The following is a 17,182-nucleotide window of genomic DNA, read 5'->3' as shown; positions in this document are numbered from 1 at the left end:
GAGATAGTTAAAACTTAGGAATAATTCATTGATAGCTCCTGATATTCTTTCTGAGTAAAGCTGGTGAACAAGAAATGGGGAATTCTAAATGATACCTGCTAGATGGGGAGGAACCATTCTTAGTGTTAGATAACTAACCACAAACAGCAGAGAATGTGCAGTGTGCAACTAATGGTTGACTTCATGCTAATTTTCCCAGTTGATTGCTGTGAAAATGAATGTATTCTGTGGCCATACTTTGCAAGAAACATTGACATGTGACTGTGCTGAAGATATTAATATTCTTTTTAACATTTAAATGTGCAAAAGAAAAAAGCAAATAAAAACCCATAAAACAACAACCAAAAAATGCCAAAACTTAACCTAATTGTAACTCTCTAACCTCAGTCACTTTGGGGTTTTGTTGATACATTCCCCTGCTCTCCTTGCAGTTCATAGAGCTGAAGGGTCCCTGTTTTTTCTCCCCTGTAAAATACTTTGTTTCAGAGGCTGGATCATATTTCAGTACAGCATTCTTGTCTTTCTGCTTTTAACTGTCATGCAAAGAAAGTTCTGGAAAGCTGAGAACTAACACCTTTAAAAGTGCTTTTGTTTCCCTGTAATTTAGCATTTCAAAACATATTTTTAACTTTTGTTTGCTTTTTAGGTACAAACCTGTGCGAGAGGATGAAGATGGTAATAAGGACTGTGTTGGGGGTAAAAGAGGAAGAGCACAAACTGCTCCCACAAAAACCTCCCCTAGGAATTCTAAAAAACATGATGAATTGTGGCATGGTGAGTGTGGTGCCTTGCTATAGGTTAGATTTCCTGTCAGTCCTCTCAGAACTTTCACAATGTTTACTGCCACTATAGTGTTTCTTTTAAAGCAGACATAGTATAAAAATAGTAAGGATATGTGTTTAGCTGTATATTAAAACTAAAAGTAAGTTATTTATTGAGTTGTTTAACTGAATTGTTGCAGTTAAGTGAATGCCATGACTAATACTGCCTAGGCTCCTAATAATTAAATCTTGGGAAAAATTCTAATTGAATTATTTTGCTAAGATGTTGTTTTTTCCTGCTAGATGGTGTGTGCCCTTCGGTGTTAAATCCACTGGAAATTTACCTCATATCTACTCCACCTGAAAATATAACATTTGAAGACCCCTCATTAGATGTTATTCTTCTTTTGAGAGTTTTACATGCTATCAGCAGATACTGGTATTACTTGTATGATGTGAGTAGAGCGCTTTTTAAATTACTTTGGTACTTGATTCAGGACAGAACTATCTGTAACATTTTAAATAACCTTTCCCCCCTCTCCACTGCTCCTCAGGAAGACGGAATAATGCAAATACTGTCATCTTCCACTACATGTTTGTCTAACTTCTGAGAAGATGAAGGCTGTAAATTCTTAATGTCAGTCATATTTTCTTTATACTGTTTTGAACACAATATCCGTGCTTTGTCCTTCTTTAAGTTCAAAGACCAACGCTGGCCCTGAAAAGGGGATTGGTAGTAAACATACTGAGTCCTTCTTTCATGTCTGAAACTCTGGATGAACAAAATGGCAGTGAAAGCTTTTTTTACTTTCCATGCTAAGCAAATTAGAGGCATTAAACATCTTTTTTAAAGAAGACTTGCTGTTTATTTCAGCATTTCTCTAACTAGAAATACATTGCTTTTATTTAACACAGAATGCAGTCTGCAAGGAGATAATTCCAACCTCAGAGTTTATCAACAGTAAACTGACAGCAAAAGCAAACAGGCAGCTTCAGGATCCTTTGGTAATTATGACAGGAAACATCCCGACTTGGCTGACAGAACTTGGAAAAACATGGTATGAGTGATTTGTTGTGTGCTGTCTCTAATTCCAGTTAAGTAGGAGCCTTGCCTGGGCAGCACAGTGCATCATCCTTACAGGACTTGAGAGTGCAAAGTGCAGTCTCAGAAGTATTGCCAAGTTACATAGTGGCATCGATGTTTGCACCTATATTGCATAGTTTAACTCTTATTCTGGGAGGTAGACTATGTGCAGAGTTTGGACCACTTCTTACAGGTATTGCTGAGCAATGTGAAGGTTTTCTACTGAAATTTTGATTATTCAGGTGATATTTTTTCTCTTGTTACACTGCTTAATAGCATTCTTACCATATCACTGTATTTATCTTTGTGCATTCAGTACGATACAAAGGAAGATACATTTATAAACAATACTGATAAAAGAGTAAAAATAATTTTTATGAAGCTATATACATAGTAGTTTGTAGTATCTTGATACAGAGTACAAGCTGTGAAGTTCTTGCACTTGAAAGAATGAGAAATTAGAGTTGACGTTCTTGAGTTTTTCAAGCCTGTTAATTGCAGCAATATTGTTGATGGCTGTGGAAATACATACTCAGAGAAACTCTTTGGCTTGTCATTTAAAAAATAGGATCTCTAACTTGCTTCATAAATGTTCCAGATAAGATGATGAGCATGAATGTATATTCTTAAATATCTGTAGCATTATTTGTTCAATAAAACTGCCTTTCCACTTAATGCCAATGGAGGACCAAACTGTTAACATACACATGCCTTTGAGAATAGTGGAAGTGATAAATTGAAACAAGAAGTTTCTCTGGTAGTCTTTCACAGATTATTTAGAATATTTTTTGCAAGTGGTGGAAGGTAGAATAGTGGTGCTGTTCTAGGCAGGTTCTCATGTCTTTCTGCTGCCAAGTATGGGAGCTTAAGTCTTTGATCTGTTGGATTTGTTAATTGTAGCGCAGTAGTGAACAAGGAATTTTATTTTCTGATGTAAACTTTGCACAGCCAAGGCATTCGAGTATTTTGAGTTACTTTTCAAGAGGAGTCAAAAGTTTCTCAATTTTTTTGTCTCCTTCATATATTGCTTTTCTCAAAACTTTACTCCTAAGCATTGTAACTAAAACTAAAGTGTGTTTTGGAGGCTGCTTTCACCAGAGAGTATAATAGAGCACTCATTTAGGACATAATAGATTTGTTGTGTTTTAAAGCAAATGCTAGTGTGAGATGCTCCTTGGAGCACAGCTGACTAATCTAATGCTCTTCACAGCCCATTTTTCTTTCCATTTGACACCCGCCAAATGCTGTTTTACGTGACGGCCTTTGATCGTGATCGAGCCATGCAAAGGCTGCTGGACACTAACCCAGAAATCAATCAGTCAGATTCTCAGGATAGCAGAGTGGCACCAAGACTGGACAGGAAAAAAGTAAGTACATCTTATTTAAAATGGAAGGAAGGATCTACTTATTTTCGTGTTGTTTATAAGAATATCATTGGGAGCAAGGCTTGTTTGTAGAAATTGATGTTTTGGTGCTGTAGGGAAGGGGAGGTGGGTTTGTTCCTGCAGTCCCCCAGCAGAGGGCGCAGCGTCTTCTCCCTGCCGGCCGCATGAGGGCAGGAGAGGCACCCTGACATAATTCCTGAAACCAAACTCCAGCAGTGAACACAGAGTTTCAGACAGCATTAGTGATACTTCCACACACTGGCTTGTAGACCTCTGTTTTGCCTGATTCTCAGAAGAATTGAAGTAATGAGATTTAGACCCTTAATAAACAAAAATACTGTCCTTGTATTTGGGGAGGGTAAATCACCTGTCATAACATGATAAAAGTAAGCTGGGACTTACTGGCATGGAGTGGAAAAATGTGCATAACTGATTTTTACCTGTTGTAGCTGCCTTGGGAGCTGGAACTCAAGGCCATAATGAAATTAAAACTTCTCTAATTTGTAGCGCACTGTGAACAGAGATGAGCTGTTGAAACAGGCAGAATCTGTGATGCAGGATCTAGGCAGTTCAAGAGCCATGTTGGAAATCCAGTATGAGAATGAGGTAAGTAATGTCACTGCAGTCTAATTTATCCCCTTTTTACTGAAGATTAATACAAAATAGCTACAGCTTTTTTAAAAGGCTTGGTCAGACCCTTTGTCTTTCATGTTGCTGGTGCTAAAGAATTTTATCCTTTAATTATCCCTAATCCACTTGGTTGTGACTTTTAGTTGCTAGGAGAAGTTCTTTCTGATCTAAATTTCATAATCAGTTGTAGTCAGCAGAACTCATCTTTTTTCTAACTATTATTTAAGCAAACAGCTGTGTGTGTTTCCTCTATATGAGCATTAGGTGATTAATGCTTTTACTGCACTGTTACTTCCTCTGATATGTGGCCTTTCCAGGTCTGTCATGCTGTGAATGTTGCTGTAGTTAGGTTCCCTAGATGCTTTTTGCCATGTAGTCTTTTTTTATAGCAAATAATGTATTCTATATCTCAGACTAAGTAAAGGTTTTTATATTCAAACTGACCTAATGGACTTATCTGTCTCCTTCCCCCTCCTCTCCCCTCACCCTCCATCCCCTGAAGGTTGGCACAGGCCTAGGCCCTACACTAGAGTTCTATGCACTTGTATCTCAGGAACTACAGAGAGCAGACTTGGGCCTGTGGAGGGGAGAAGAAGTGACTTTAGCCAATCCAAAAGGTAATTGCTCTACTACCTAATCTATAAATATTGAGTAATATTGAATTGATTTTAGGTTGACTTCAGTTATGTAAAGAACATCTCAGTTTGTGGTCAGCTAATGTGGCTGATCATAGTGTGTGGATCTTTGTGAGTTTTGTTGGGGTTTTTATGTGTGTTTTGTTTGGTGGGGTTTTTTTTTGTTTTGTTTTTTTTATGAGAAGCTTAGGTTAAGCTTATCTGAATGCCACTTGCATCTTGAAAGAAACTAGTAGAGTAAATACTGAACTCTTTTCCTTCTTTCTTCCTCAACAGGAAGCCAGGAAGGTACCAAGTACATTCATAACCTTCAAGGCCTTTTTGCACTTCCTTTTGGTAGAACAGCCAAGCCAGCTCACATTGCAAAAGTTAAAATGAAGTTCCGCTTTCTGGGAAAACTAATGGCCAAGGCAATCATGGACTTCAGACTGGTGAGAATGGAATAGAAAATCTATTCTGAAGGGGTCACATAGAAATACTGGTTCTGACTGTTGAGGGATAAAAACATTAAGAGTTACGTGGTATTTATTACTTTCAGCTCCAGAAGTAAGGGCGGTGTGAGGCAGGGCAGGGAGGCGATGAGCATGCAGTGAAGTTTTGTGGGGGAAAAGGGTAATTACATGTTGAAGATCTTTACAGTGGCTTTTGAGACCATGGAGTAGAAAGGAAAAACCATTATCTGCTAAGTGTTGCAATCATTCCAGTCTTTCAAGAATGTTTTGGGCTCATTGTTACTCCAGTTGCTGATAGCTTTAATAGGCAGTCACTTGGGTTTTGTAACTGTAAATTTCTGAGGCAAACACACTCTAGGACATGGTGCTTTGGTGTGTGCCAGAACTATGAGATAGTATTGTAGATCTGGTCAAGAGATAAAGTAGTAAAAGAACTTTTGGAAGACAATTCAAAGCTAAACAGTTCAGTGCTTTGCTTTCCAGGTGGATCTTCCCCTTGGACTTCCTTTTTATAAGTGGATGCTGCGACAGGAAACTTCCTTGACATCGCATGACTTGTTCAGTATTGATCCAGTAGTAGCCAAATCAATATATCACCTTGAAGATATTGTAAGACAGAAGAAAAGACTTGAACAGGATAAAACTCAGGTGGGAAAATAACCCTAAGAATGGAAGAGTGCATCTTTACTCGTTTGGATTTTATGAAATAACAGTAATTCAGCACGTATCATAGGACTTGAAACTGATTGTAATACTGATAATTACTTTGTTCTCACAGTAGTTTTAATGTTGTTCGATCAGTGGCTAATAATTATGAAAGTCTTTTTGTAAAGTCTAGCATGAGAAATTCATTATGGGATTCATCTGTGTCATTAAACACAGTCCCAGAAATGTCTAAAACTGCCACATGTTTGCCTGACTTTTTTTGGTTCACTTTAAAAAGACTAACCAATTCAAATATTGGTGGAAAAAAATCTATCCTTGCTTCTTGAAGTGTCAAAAGTTTTTTTACTAGTTGGTTTAATCAAAATTTCATATTTCATAGAAGTGCCTTTTATGTAGGATTTTTTTTGTCCCACTGAAGAGCTGTATGCAAAACTGAGGTGAACTGCCATCATGCATGAGCATACAGGTTCCTTCAGACATAGATTAATTTTTCAAGGATATTTACTCTTAGCTGAAAATACCACAGTTCACTCTGGCACTAGTGGTAAAAGATCTTTGGCACACATGGTTTTTCTAGCATCCAATGTTAATAGGTGGCAGGAGGTAATAACCCAATTTATAGTCTTAATATATCTGTCTGGTTTGTTACTAGTGAAACTATTCCAAGTTTGTGGGTCTCTGTTCCTCTTTACTTCATTGTCTCACTTTCTCTCTTTGGTCATGGCTTTTAATTTCCCAAGAATGTGAAAAACCTGAAACCTGGTGGGTGAAAGCTGAAAAATGTCAGTATGCATGCCAAATATAAATGCCATTAACAGTTCTAAGGAAAAAACAGCCTGAGCCGTAGCATATTTCACATTTCTTTTTCTTGCAGTAGTATTTTCTAGCTAGTTTGTCTTCTGGCATGGTAAGTAATTCTAAAATTGCTAGAACAAAGTGTACTCCTGTGATCTTTCCAGTTTGTCCATTAAGCTTGTTTATCTGGTTCCTCTTGGTTTACTATTATGTGTGAAAACTCCAGAAGGAGAGCAAGGACAGCTGCAACAGTTTTAATGGTCATGCTCTACAGAAATGTCTGATTAGTCGAAGCTATAACTTCGACTAATATAACTATAACTAGAAGTCATAACTTTTGGATAAGTTTATTTGAATTAATTGTTCTCATTGGTTTTCACTTCCAATTTTTTAGACCAAAGAAAGTCTACAGTATGCATTGGAGGCTCTGACTATGAATGGCTGCTCAGTGGAAGATCTAGGGCTGGACTTCACACTCCCTGGGTTTCCCAACATAGAGCTGAAAAAGGGGGGAAAAGATACACCGGTCACCATCCACAATTTAGAGGAGTATCTCAGAGTATGTAAAAGCAAACTTATGATTAAAATTATCTTTTTTCTTGCTCCCAGGTAGTTTGTTTCCATATATTTCCTACTTATGACTTTTCTATACTGGTTTGTTACTACAGTAGGACTTTAGAACCTAATTACACCTGACTTGAAAATTGTGTAGTACAAGAAGTCTGGTTTGTATGTAATGAAGTCATCAGAAGTTTGGCTTTTTGGGGAAAAAGTATTTTAAGTGGATTCATTGTAAGTGGTTATGATAATGAATTTTTTAGGAATAGTGCTTTAGTAAATTATTTAGCAGTAGTGATCTAGCATCCGGTGGCCTTTGAACTGCTCTACTAGTAGTGTGATTTTTTTGGTCTCAGTCTTATGAAAACATCAACAGTTGTGAGTCAAAAATAAAGCATTAGTTTTTTGTCCAAGAAGCCAAAACCAAACCAAAAAAAATCCCAAGGAAAACTGAACCAGTCAACCAAAGAACCCCAAACACATGTGAAAAAAGCATAAACCCTAAAAAGAATAAACAAGGAAAAGTAACAAAATATTGACAGAATAAACTGACAGTACACCTGTGTATTGATCCATTCCTGTGGCAAAAGGGACATAGAAAACCAGAAGGCTGATATTGCTGAACTAAGGTAGGAAGCTGTTTCTGTTGAAGGAAGTGATAAAGGGAATTGGTTAAAAACAGCTCGGAAAAGAGATGAGGAAAGCCAAGAGGAATGCAGTATTACCACATGAAATTGTGAGTGGGATGGAGGGGGGAGGATCACTGTACTCCAGTTGCTAAATAATGCATTTCCTGACAGGTTAGGGTACTGCCAGTTTCACTCTGAGGACTGTTAAGTTTTGTAGCACTGATAAGAAACACACCTGATGTTTTGGTAGAAACAATTCAATAAGGATCATGTAAATTCCTGCCTATCAGCTGAGAAATTTTGCAGAGCTGTTCAGTAATCCTTACAAGTGAATATTGAGCAGTTTCTGTTTACCTTATAGTTCCATATTGTTACCCATTCACTTCTCATGTGTTTATTTGTTAAAAGTAAATTCTACTAGTCAAGAATCGCTTGCAGAATTAAATATATTTGGGTTTAAAGCTCTTTGCAGACCTAACAGAGGAGCAATACAAACTTCCACAGTTTCTTCAAAACAGAATTTGCAGACTCCATTTACTGAGTAATGTTACATTCAAGCATTCTAGACTAATTTCCATAGTTTGCAGTTGTGGTTTTTTTTTCTTCCCTAAGTAACTTGTATCAGATATCTGATACACTGAGAAAGGCTTACACATGGCTCAGATGTCCTGTAGTTTTCCTGCTGCAGGCTTCTGTCTTTGTAAAGGAAAAGGAGATAACAGAAAACTCTCTTCTCCTACTAAAAATTTTTGGAACTTTTATTTTCTTAAAGGATTTATAGCTTTATAGACTTGATGTGAAAGAAATAGAAAATACTTCAGATAGAAAATTAGTTTGCTCTCCATCACAAGTATGATGAATTGCATTTTAGAAACAATGTTTTTAATTGCTCACCTGGCCTGTATAGCATCCTGTGGGTCAGCTGCCCTGCTCTTGAACATGTCATTTTCACTAAAATCTTGTATGAGGATTAACATGAAAAGTAGTTTATAAAGCTGGAATATCCTAATGTTCCTTTTCATGCCTCTTCTGCCATCATCTTCTTCTGTCACTCTTCCCTCTACCTCCCTGTTTTCCCCCCAAGGACAGTTCCCACAGGAGCTGCCTTTATCAGAAAGTAGAACTGCTTCAATTACCAGTAGAGTGAAAGACTTTATTCTCTATCTTTTTTTTTGGCTTTTTTTTTCCCTCTTCTCCCCTGTATTATAAAGAGGCCACCTTGCTTGTTCTAATTTGTGAACAAAAAGTTTCAGTAGTGTAGATTTTTGCCTATCAACTTGATCTTATCTTTGAATCTGCAAGAATACAGTGCAGCTGAATTATGCCACATGCTCTTGATTATAAAAACTAATCACAGTTGTAGGTAAGCAGCTCTGCTGTTAGAATAGCCATAGACTATTCTGTTGTGCTGCTGGTGCTTGCTTCCTTTCTCTTCAGTATTAAAACTGGTTTGTGCAAGGTAGTGCAGTGTATCTCACATGAAATTCAGTGCCTGACTCTTCCTTCTATTGGAAAACTTCTCAGCAGATCCTAATGAGCTTTTGTACCTTGAGAGCTTTCTGGAAGCAGTAACTCTTCATTTACTGGGATAGGGTGACAAACTTGCTCCAGGACTCCAGCAGCATTTAATCCTCTCCAGATGCATCCATAGATGACTTTAATCAGCACCACAGGCCAGAGCTTTTAACACGTTTTAAACTGTGTAGTTTTGAACTGGGTAGTTCTGTGTTGACAGCACATCTTTTATGACCAGCCCATGTTTCCTGCTGGGGTTGAGGATATCCAGGGCAAGTGTAATCAACAATAGCTCTGACTGACAAAAGAATCTGAACTTGGCATGCAATCTGCCTTGTAAAATACCTTAATTTTGTGGAGAAATACTGGCTACAGGAGATTTATTTAAAAGAACTCTGGTCTCATTTGTGTCGTAGGACCTTCCTTCCCCTCACTGATTGTTGTTTCAGTGTGTGCTGTCCACTTAGGAAGTTACTTCAATGTTGAGGGGATAACTACAGATATAAAACCAAAACAAAACAGAATAATTACTCTCAGAAAGCCTAGATTAGTGTGTTAATGTCTTTTGCATTATGATTCTTAACCATATTAAAGTAACTTTAAATGAAGGTACTGCTTTTGTTCCTAGGTATTCTTATAATATTAAGCTAGTTAATATATCAAGCAGGATAGAGTTGCTTTTTTTTAAACTTAATATTAGAATAGGGACCCCTATATTTCCATGGGGGAAATTAAGATAATACTGCCAAATGATGCCCTATGGATTTCTACTTCAGGTGCTGCATTTTAAGAGGTGTAGAGAGAGGACACCTAGGTAAGGCTTCTAAAGATAACAAATGTTCGGATTTACTTTAGATTATTCTGTTAAAAAGGTTCAGTTTAACCAGCCATTCTGAGTTCTGTTCGTTTTGTTAAAAACAAAGGCAAGTAAGTTGTTTAAATTGTGCAAAAGTTCATGTTAAGGGTAATGTAAATGATGAATTAAGGCAGAACGAGGCAGTGCTGTAGAGCAGCTCCATGAATCAGTGTGCACCCTGTGGGAACTCCAGTGAGCATATGGCTGGGCTGCTGGAGTTTGGCTTTTGCACTTCTTGGTACAGTAGTGATCACTGCATGCTTCCTTTGTTCAAATGGCTTTTTAAATTTTTGGTTTTTTCCTTTCCCTGCAGTTGGTTATATTCTGGGCACTAAATGAAGGTGTTGCCAGACAGTTTGACTCCTTCAGAGATGGATTTGAGTCGGTGTTCCCCCTTAGTCATCTTCAGTACTTCTATCCTGAGGAGGTTGGTGAAAGAGTTTTTGCTGCTGCTTTTATAACCTTTATCTGCATGTATGGGCAGTCTTAACCAGGGTGCAAGGCATTTGTGACAGCCTGACATTGCATTTCTGGTGCAAGTTAGTAAAACTGAATGTCCCTGAAATTCCACGCTTAACTCTTAAAGATTTCTCTGTGCAGTAGTTACTTATTTAATGCTTTTATTATGAACAGCTCCATGTTGTTTAAAATGTGTGTATCCAGCTTTTCTGAGAAGTGCTTTAATTTATGTATCATACTTCATTTCTCTATGCAATGTGGGTACCCTAATTCCTTGTACTGCAGTACCTCTGAATAGCTGTAGATAGATAGTTGTGGAAACTACCTGGATCTTCTGTTAGAACAATAAAACAAGTAGTCAGCTCCTCAGCAGTAAGAAGAGATTCAGATGAAAGGGTAAGGAATAAGGATAGTTGGTCTTGCTTTAGTTCCACCACACCATATAAATTTCCTTGTAAAATTCTCAACACTCTTAAGTGGACTGAATTAAATCACAATTATGGTTCTCTGGACGAGAAGAGAGAATGTTTTATTCTTCTGTGAGGAAGTCTGTTTGAAGACTGTACTTTGAGGGGATTTTTTACCTTTACAAACTCAGACCTCTGACTTTAAGAACAAACATTAAAGCACACTTTGGAACAATGTGTTAGCCAAGCCTTTGTGGTACTCGCGTGTTCCTGATGCTTTGCAAGGCAGAGTGGAAGGCTTACTCCTTGTTGTTTAATTTGACAGTTGGAGCAGCTCTTGTGTGGCAGCAAGACAGACACTTGGGATGCAAAGACTTTAATGGAATGTTGCAGGCCTGATCACGGTTATACGCACGACAGGTAATATGTTGGTCTTGTTAAACAAAAAATCAAACTTAGTAGAACATACTTTCTTGAAATAATGTTCATACATTGTTATTCAAGCTAAAGGAATTATATGGCATAGATTTGAAAATGTTCATCCTGTTCTGAATATGAATCTGATGCAATTATTTTAATTATAAACAAAATAATATTCTCTTGATTCTTTTCTCTCCTCAGTCGAGCAGTGAAGTATCTCTTTGAAATTCTCAGTAGTTTTGATAGTGAGCAGCAGAGACTGTTTCTCCAGTTTGTGACAGGCAGCCCCAGACTGCCTGTAGGAGGTAGGTTTTCCTTACTGCATATTGCTGTGCATGAAATCACCGTTACTGATGTATTTCTGAATAAGATGTTTACTTCAGTATAGGAAGAAATTCCTTAACATTGGTATTTAAGAGGTTCATACTGTTTTCCCATTTCTGATTTCAGAAGTGGCTGGGCAGTCAGGTATAATTCTCATAACCTTTGTGTTAATCTCATGACATTTCCTACAGTTGACTGTCCACGTTTAAATTGTTGCCAGAAAATCTGTCAGAGGGCAAAAGATAGTTCAAAATTTAAATATAATTGAAAGCTCCTAATACTGTATTTTTTGGCTAGAGGTGCATTAAGTTATGGCAACAATATGATGCATTGTAACCTGAAAAAAATAGTCTCCTTTCTAGAAAGGAGACAATACTTAGGATAGTATTAATCATCTTATTTAATTTCTCCCCCTTTTGAATTTCATCATTTAGGTAAGAGACAGTGCAGTAAACAGAGAAATTTACTGCCTTTGCTAGGGACTATTGTAGAATACACATTTTACTGTATTCTCAGCTGAATGCTTTGCAAGTCAAAAAAGAATTCATGCATCTGTTCCAGTATTTACCTTCTTTGGGATTTGGGGGAAATACTTGATTTTTCTTTTCTCTTAGTATATTTTGGGAGCTCTTCTGTGGAGATATGGTGCAGACACAATTGAGTGTTAGGAGTATAGCAATGATAGCTGAAGTAAGAATAATCAGGTACTACAGTCATAGATGACTCCTGTTAAAAAATGTGCATGAAGCCAACAAATTTAAAAGAATTGGTTGGAATAGAATTTTTACACATACAGAACACAATTAAAAGGAGATTCATGCAGCTTATTCTTGTATTTTAAATTAATCTTGTAGGATGAATCTGCAGGCAGGATTTGAGGTACTTTTGCTTATTGTGCAGCTTTATAAAGTTATATTCTGGATTTCTGAAGGTGTCCGGGAAGTCATTTGTGCGATGCGTGCTTCTGTCACTGGGCATGTCTGCAGTCAGTGGGTGTTCAGGGGGAGTAGCCTTATTCTGAGTGTCTTTTCTCATTACTAGGTTTTCGAAGTTTGAATCCTCCCCTGACGATTGTACGGAAGACATTTGAGTCCACAGAGAATCCCGATGATTTCTTACCCTCAGTAATGACTTGTGTGAACTATCTCAAATTGCCGGACTATTCAACTATTGAGATAATGCGTGAAAAACTCTTGATAGCTGCAAGAGAAGGGCAGCAGTCATTCCATCTTTCCTGATCACAATGAAAAATGCAATGTCTGCCTGTTACAGCAAAAGAGAAACTCATGATTCTTTTCTAAATATATCACCTGAGTCAAGGAAACGTGTTACGCCTTCTTGTTGTAGAAAAACGGCTTGCAGATTATAAGCAAAGACACTTGGTTGATATTCATTAAAAGCCCCTATGGACTTAAAGTGATCAGGCCCTAAAAGTTGTTGTGACAAGGTTTCTTTAGCAAGTTCTTGTTTAAATTATCATTTATTTGATGAGTGAAGTTTTTAACTTGCTTTGCTGTGTGAAATTTAAAAAGGGATGTTTTTCCAGGCTGGAACAATAAATGTCGCTGTGCAGTTTAATACTGGGCTGTGTGTATCCATCTAGCTAAGTCTGAAGTTTTTCCTCCAAAGACAACTTTTGTACATAAGTACAGAAATTAAAATACACCATGTATTTGACAAATCTAGTTTAGTAGACTAGTTCTGTGTACCCTCACCTGCCTCTAATTTTACCCATCCTCATGTATTGTCTGATGTGCAATTCACTTGGTTCTTTTTGTGTGCAACATTCAACAATTGTTATGTTTTGGTTAGCATGGGCATTTAACTGCTCCATGCCTCTTTCTCTGATTAAGATAATTTAAATTTTACTGAAATCAAATATATATTGTCAATATAATTCAGCCTTTGTAACTAGGTAGAACTTTCTTATAGCTTAGTTTTACTGTAGTGGTAGGATATAATGGCGACAGTCGTTACCAGAGTGCTCCAGAGCTGTTTACACAGTGATTCAGGCAGCAAAAGCCTCATAGGGGAGGCCAGGCAGAATTATTTCTTTCATGTAGTTGAAGTCCAACAGCTTGGGCTGGCCAGTGTGTATTGTGGTAAGGCCCAGAGCATTTCGAATTGATGTAAAGTTTTTTAAAAGACAAATTAGTCTTTCCATTCCCTGTTTGAGTAAACAGTTTTCCTGTTCTTGATCTAAGTTCCTGGCTAATTTTGTAGTTTTTTTTTTTCTTTTTTTTCTTTCCCCCCAGTGCTAGCTTGGAACAAGCAGTTCAGCCTTTGTCTTTTGACACAGATAAAGCACCTGTAAGCAATGCTCTGTCCAACTGTTTTATGTGCTGATTTCTCAAATCTGCAATAATTTACTTCATCAGGTTAATGTTTTTACCTGAATATAAATAAAAAAGTTTGCTTCACCTTTTTGTTTATAGTTTTGTACTGTATGCCTAAAGTTCAATTGTGTAAATTACTGTAACGCAAGTAAATCATCCTAAATCTACTTGGCTAACAACCTGCAACTTGTGGATGATTTACTACTAAAACAAGACCTTTTAAGACCTCCAGCTTTGAGGGAAATTTTGTCCTTTCTATGCGTTCAAAAAACGGGCAATTACAAATATTCCTGAGATGTACCTGCTACATAGGTAATCTTTATGAAAATGTGATAGTTAATTACTTTTATTCAACTTTGAGAAATCAAAATTCCTTTCAGTACTTAGAAATTGTTAAATTCTGGCTAATCAGGCTAGTTATTCCCCCTAAACTAACAAGTTTTCTTTTATCCAGCTGAAGAACTCGTGCTTCCAGAACATGTAACGGACATTCTTCTGGTGAACATTCACAGAGTTACCTGTGCTTGCTCAGACCAGTGCTACTGAAATGTAATACAGACTTGTCATGAGCATGAGTAGAATGTGAAATCCTTGCACAAAGAACCTGATAACTGAACAGTTTTTTATTACCGTATTAAACCCGACCGAAGGCGCTTCACCCTGTACATACAATAATGGTAGCGCGCAGTGCGGCATAGTTTGCATCCAACTTCAAGGCAGTGTTTAAACTATGGACTGGTGTTTAAATTGTTCTGATAACTTGATCAAACTGAGCACAAACAAGTGTTTATAGTGTGTGGATAGCAATTTGTTCATTTTTTTAAGGTTCTATATTTTAAAAAAAAACTGACTTGTGTAAAAAAAAAAGAAAAAAGCTAATATTTTGTATTAAAATATCATGTGTATTGATACTTTTTTACCCATGTTGTCTCCCTCTAGAATCTGGCTTTCATTGACTTGGAAATTTTGAGGAGCTTTCAGATTTGATAGTGTAACTGCTTGTGTAACTGTTTCAGTGGGAAAATAGGTTGGTGCCTGTCTAAAAAGGAAGGAAAAAACAAGTACCTGTGGTGATCTGTTCTGGCTGTCATTTTGAGCGCAGAATACGGTTTTAGTTTGCCTGAAAAGTGAATTAAACCCTTTTGGGTGGCACTTCTTTTTTCCTACTAAGGGCAGCTTTTAGCATATTAGAAGAGCAGTCTGGCTTACAAGGTAAAGATAGTAAATTACAAGAATAAACTGAAAAGTCACATTTTGCATGACTGCAAGTACTGTCCTGCAAACAAATATGTATATCTAAAAGTAGTTGAGAATGAGTGGAGGGGTGGTGCAAGATCTTAAGGATTTCTCCTTTTCAGAATTTTGGATCAAGGGAAAAGCTCACTAAAATCAATCCATGGGTGTATGTGGTCATTGAAGTACTGCACTGTTTTGTATACCTTTATAAGGTATAATAAAAGGTGCAATCAGAAGTCTTATCTTTGAAAATGGATGCTTTTTTAGCATGGTAAGTTCAACTCTTTTTAGGTAACACCACCAGTTCCTGTTTTGGATGAGTTTCATGTCCTTCTGTGTTAACATGAGCAGCAAAAAAATAATTATTTTATGGAAGGGCCATACAGGCACTGGCAGTTCCTACTGACCTTATGCAATATTTATGTTGTTGTTAGATGTGTTGGCTTTTTACCAAAATACCTGGTTTAGGGAACACTTTAGCATCCCATCTGACATGAATTAGTTACAATTGTTCTTCATGTTCTCTAGGAAGGTGCACAAAAATTAATTCCCATCATGTGTGAAGTCCTCCATGCTCACTGCCAAACTTAATCAGATACTCAAATTTCCATATGCAGACTGCTTGCATAAATGAATTGTCCAGATTCTGCTTTCCCCTCAACCATGTGTTTTATTTTCTTCTATCTCCTTTCCCTTACTGAGCTGATGAGAAAGTGGGTGCCTGAGGGCAGGGACTGGTGAAATTCCAGGTGCCTGTAACACTTGTGCCCTCTCTTCTGGCCCCGATGGAGGTAGGTCTGTCATGTGTGGAGTTTCTGGGCCTTGGTCCCCCCTGTCTTCCCATGAGTAGTGCCAGTTCCCATGCTCTGAGCAGCCTGGACTCAGCAGAGGCAGGAAATAAGGGCCTACCTGGCATGAGACAGAATGCCATGGTTTCAATATGATCGTGCCTCCCCCAAGCCAGAAGTTTGCTATAGCTGTTGGCAGTATGGAGAAAAATGAAAAGCCTTGCTGAAATGGATTCTGGAAATGCTGAAATTTTAAGAGGAGGTATAATCTGCTGATAGGTGAGCCTTTTCAGGGCTTGCCCTGTCTTTTGCCTCCTTTCCTTTCCTGGTCTCTTGATTGCTTGAACTGTAAAGCATCTGTGCTATGTGACCTCTTCCTGTCTTCCCAGCGTGCCATATCTTTCCCACTGTGTTGTGGTTTTAGGAGCTTTTCTCAGGTGAGTGTAGATGGCCCCAAGAGTAGGAGTGGTCGGTCACCCCAGCCCAGTGCAGCAGCAGAGGCTGCACAGGCAGTGCTTGATCAGAACCTTGGTGCCTGCTGTACAGCAGATGGGGAACATTCCATCCTCTGCTGCCTGTGACTGACAGCCAATGGCTGAAGGAATGACTGATGCCTCCAGAGGAATACCATGTTCTCGTCTCCTGGTACTGGAATGTGCCTGTGTTGATCAGGTATGAAGCTGCTTTGGGGCAGAGGGAGGAACAGATTCTGGGTCTCTTGTGTGTATCTGGGACTAGTGATATCTCGGGCTGTAGGCAGAACTCTAAGTGGAGGGAGAATAATTAAGACACATTCAGTATTTCCAAGGCACTAGATTGAAGTTCCTGAAAGCTCTGAATTTAGTTTGGCAGCAGCTTCTGGAAAGTTGGTTTAAAGAGAGAAAAAGAGGAGAGCAAAATGCTACAAGAAGACACAGAACCCAACCTATAAGGTGTAACAGCTGACATGAAAGCCCCTCTCCCACCCACCCTTCACAAAGAGGGAGGATCTCCCAGTCCTGTGCTATTTCCCCATGGGGAGAACACTGAGCAGTTGAAGCTGGAAGCAGTATGCTGGGGTAAAGCAGCACGTGCACTGTGCCTTTGCTTTTGCCTGCCTCTGTCCTGTTTCCCCTCCTGTCCCTCACTTCAGGATTAGGATTCCTAAGCCCCCATAAAAGACAGCAGTAGACAAGCCTGGGCGAGAGTGTGGGACAGAAACCACCCTGCCCTCTTGCAGGAAGAGATGTGGAAGTAGGTTTCCCTT

The 17,182-nt window shown here is 38.2% G+C and overlaps 1 protein-coding gene across 8 annotated transcripts in view; it reads left to right on the top strand.

The window, feature by feature from the left end:
- Nucleotides 1-13,996, top strand: part of TRIP12 (thyroid hormone receptor interactor 12) — a 77,331-nt gene extending 63,335 nt beyond the window's left edge. For all 8 annotated transcript variants that reach the window (XM_074547096.1, XM_074547103.1, XM_074547102.1 and 5 more), the window contains 13 exons: nucleotides 647-774; nucleotides 1,065-1,216; nucleotides 1,677-1,819; nucleotides 3,056-3,212; nucleotides 3,738-3,836; nucleotides 4,363-4,477; nucleotides 4,772-4,926; nucleotides 5,431-5,595; nucleotides 6,803-6,967; nucleotides 10,280-10,393; nucleotides 11,158-11,252; nucleotides 11,454-11,557; nucleotides 12,618-13,996. In XM_074547096.1, the coding sequence (XP_074403197.1) occupies nucleotides 647-774; nucleotides 1,065-1,216; nucleotides 1,677-1,819; nucleotides 3,056-3,212; nucleotides 3,738-3,836; nucleotides 4,363-4,477; nucleotides 4,772-4,926; nucleotides 5,431-5,595; nucleotides 6,803-6,967; nucleotides 10,280-10,393; nucleotides 11,158-11,252; nucleotides 11,454-11,557; nucleotides 12,618-12,814 (1,789 nt within the window). In that variant the 3' untranslated portion in view covers nucleotides 12,815-13,996. The remainder of the gene's footprint in view (nucleotides 1-646; nucleotides 775-1,064; nucleotides 1,217-1,676; nucleotides 1,820-3,055; nucleotides 3,213-3,737; nucleotides 3,837-4,362; nucleotides 4,478-4,771; nucleotides 4,927-5,430; nucleotides 5,596-6,802; nucleotides 6,968-10,279; nucleotides 10,394-11,157; nucleotides 11,253-11,453; nucleotides 11,558-12,617) is intronic.
- The last annotated feature ends 3,186 nt before the right edge of the window (nucleotides 13,997-17,182 follow it).

The sequence above is a fragment of the Zonotrichia albicollis genome, chromosome 9 (genome assembly GCF_047830755.1).
Source record: "Zonotrichia albicollis isolate bZonAlb1 chromosome 9, bZonAlb1.hap1, whole genome shotgun sequence".
Lineage (NCBI taxonomy): Eukaryota > Metazoa > Chordata > Aves > Passeriformes > Passerellidae > Zonotrichia > Zonotrichia albicollis.
The sequence above is the reverse complement of the archived record's forward strand: the minus strand, read 5'-3'. Positions and strand labels throughout refer to the sequence as shown.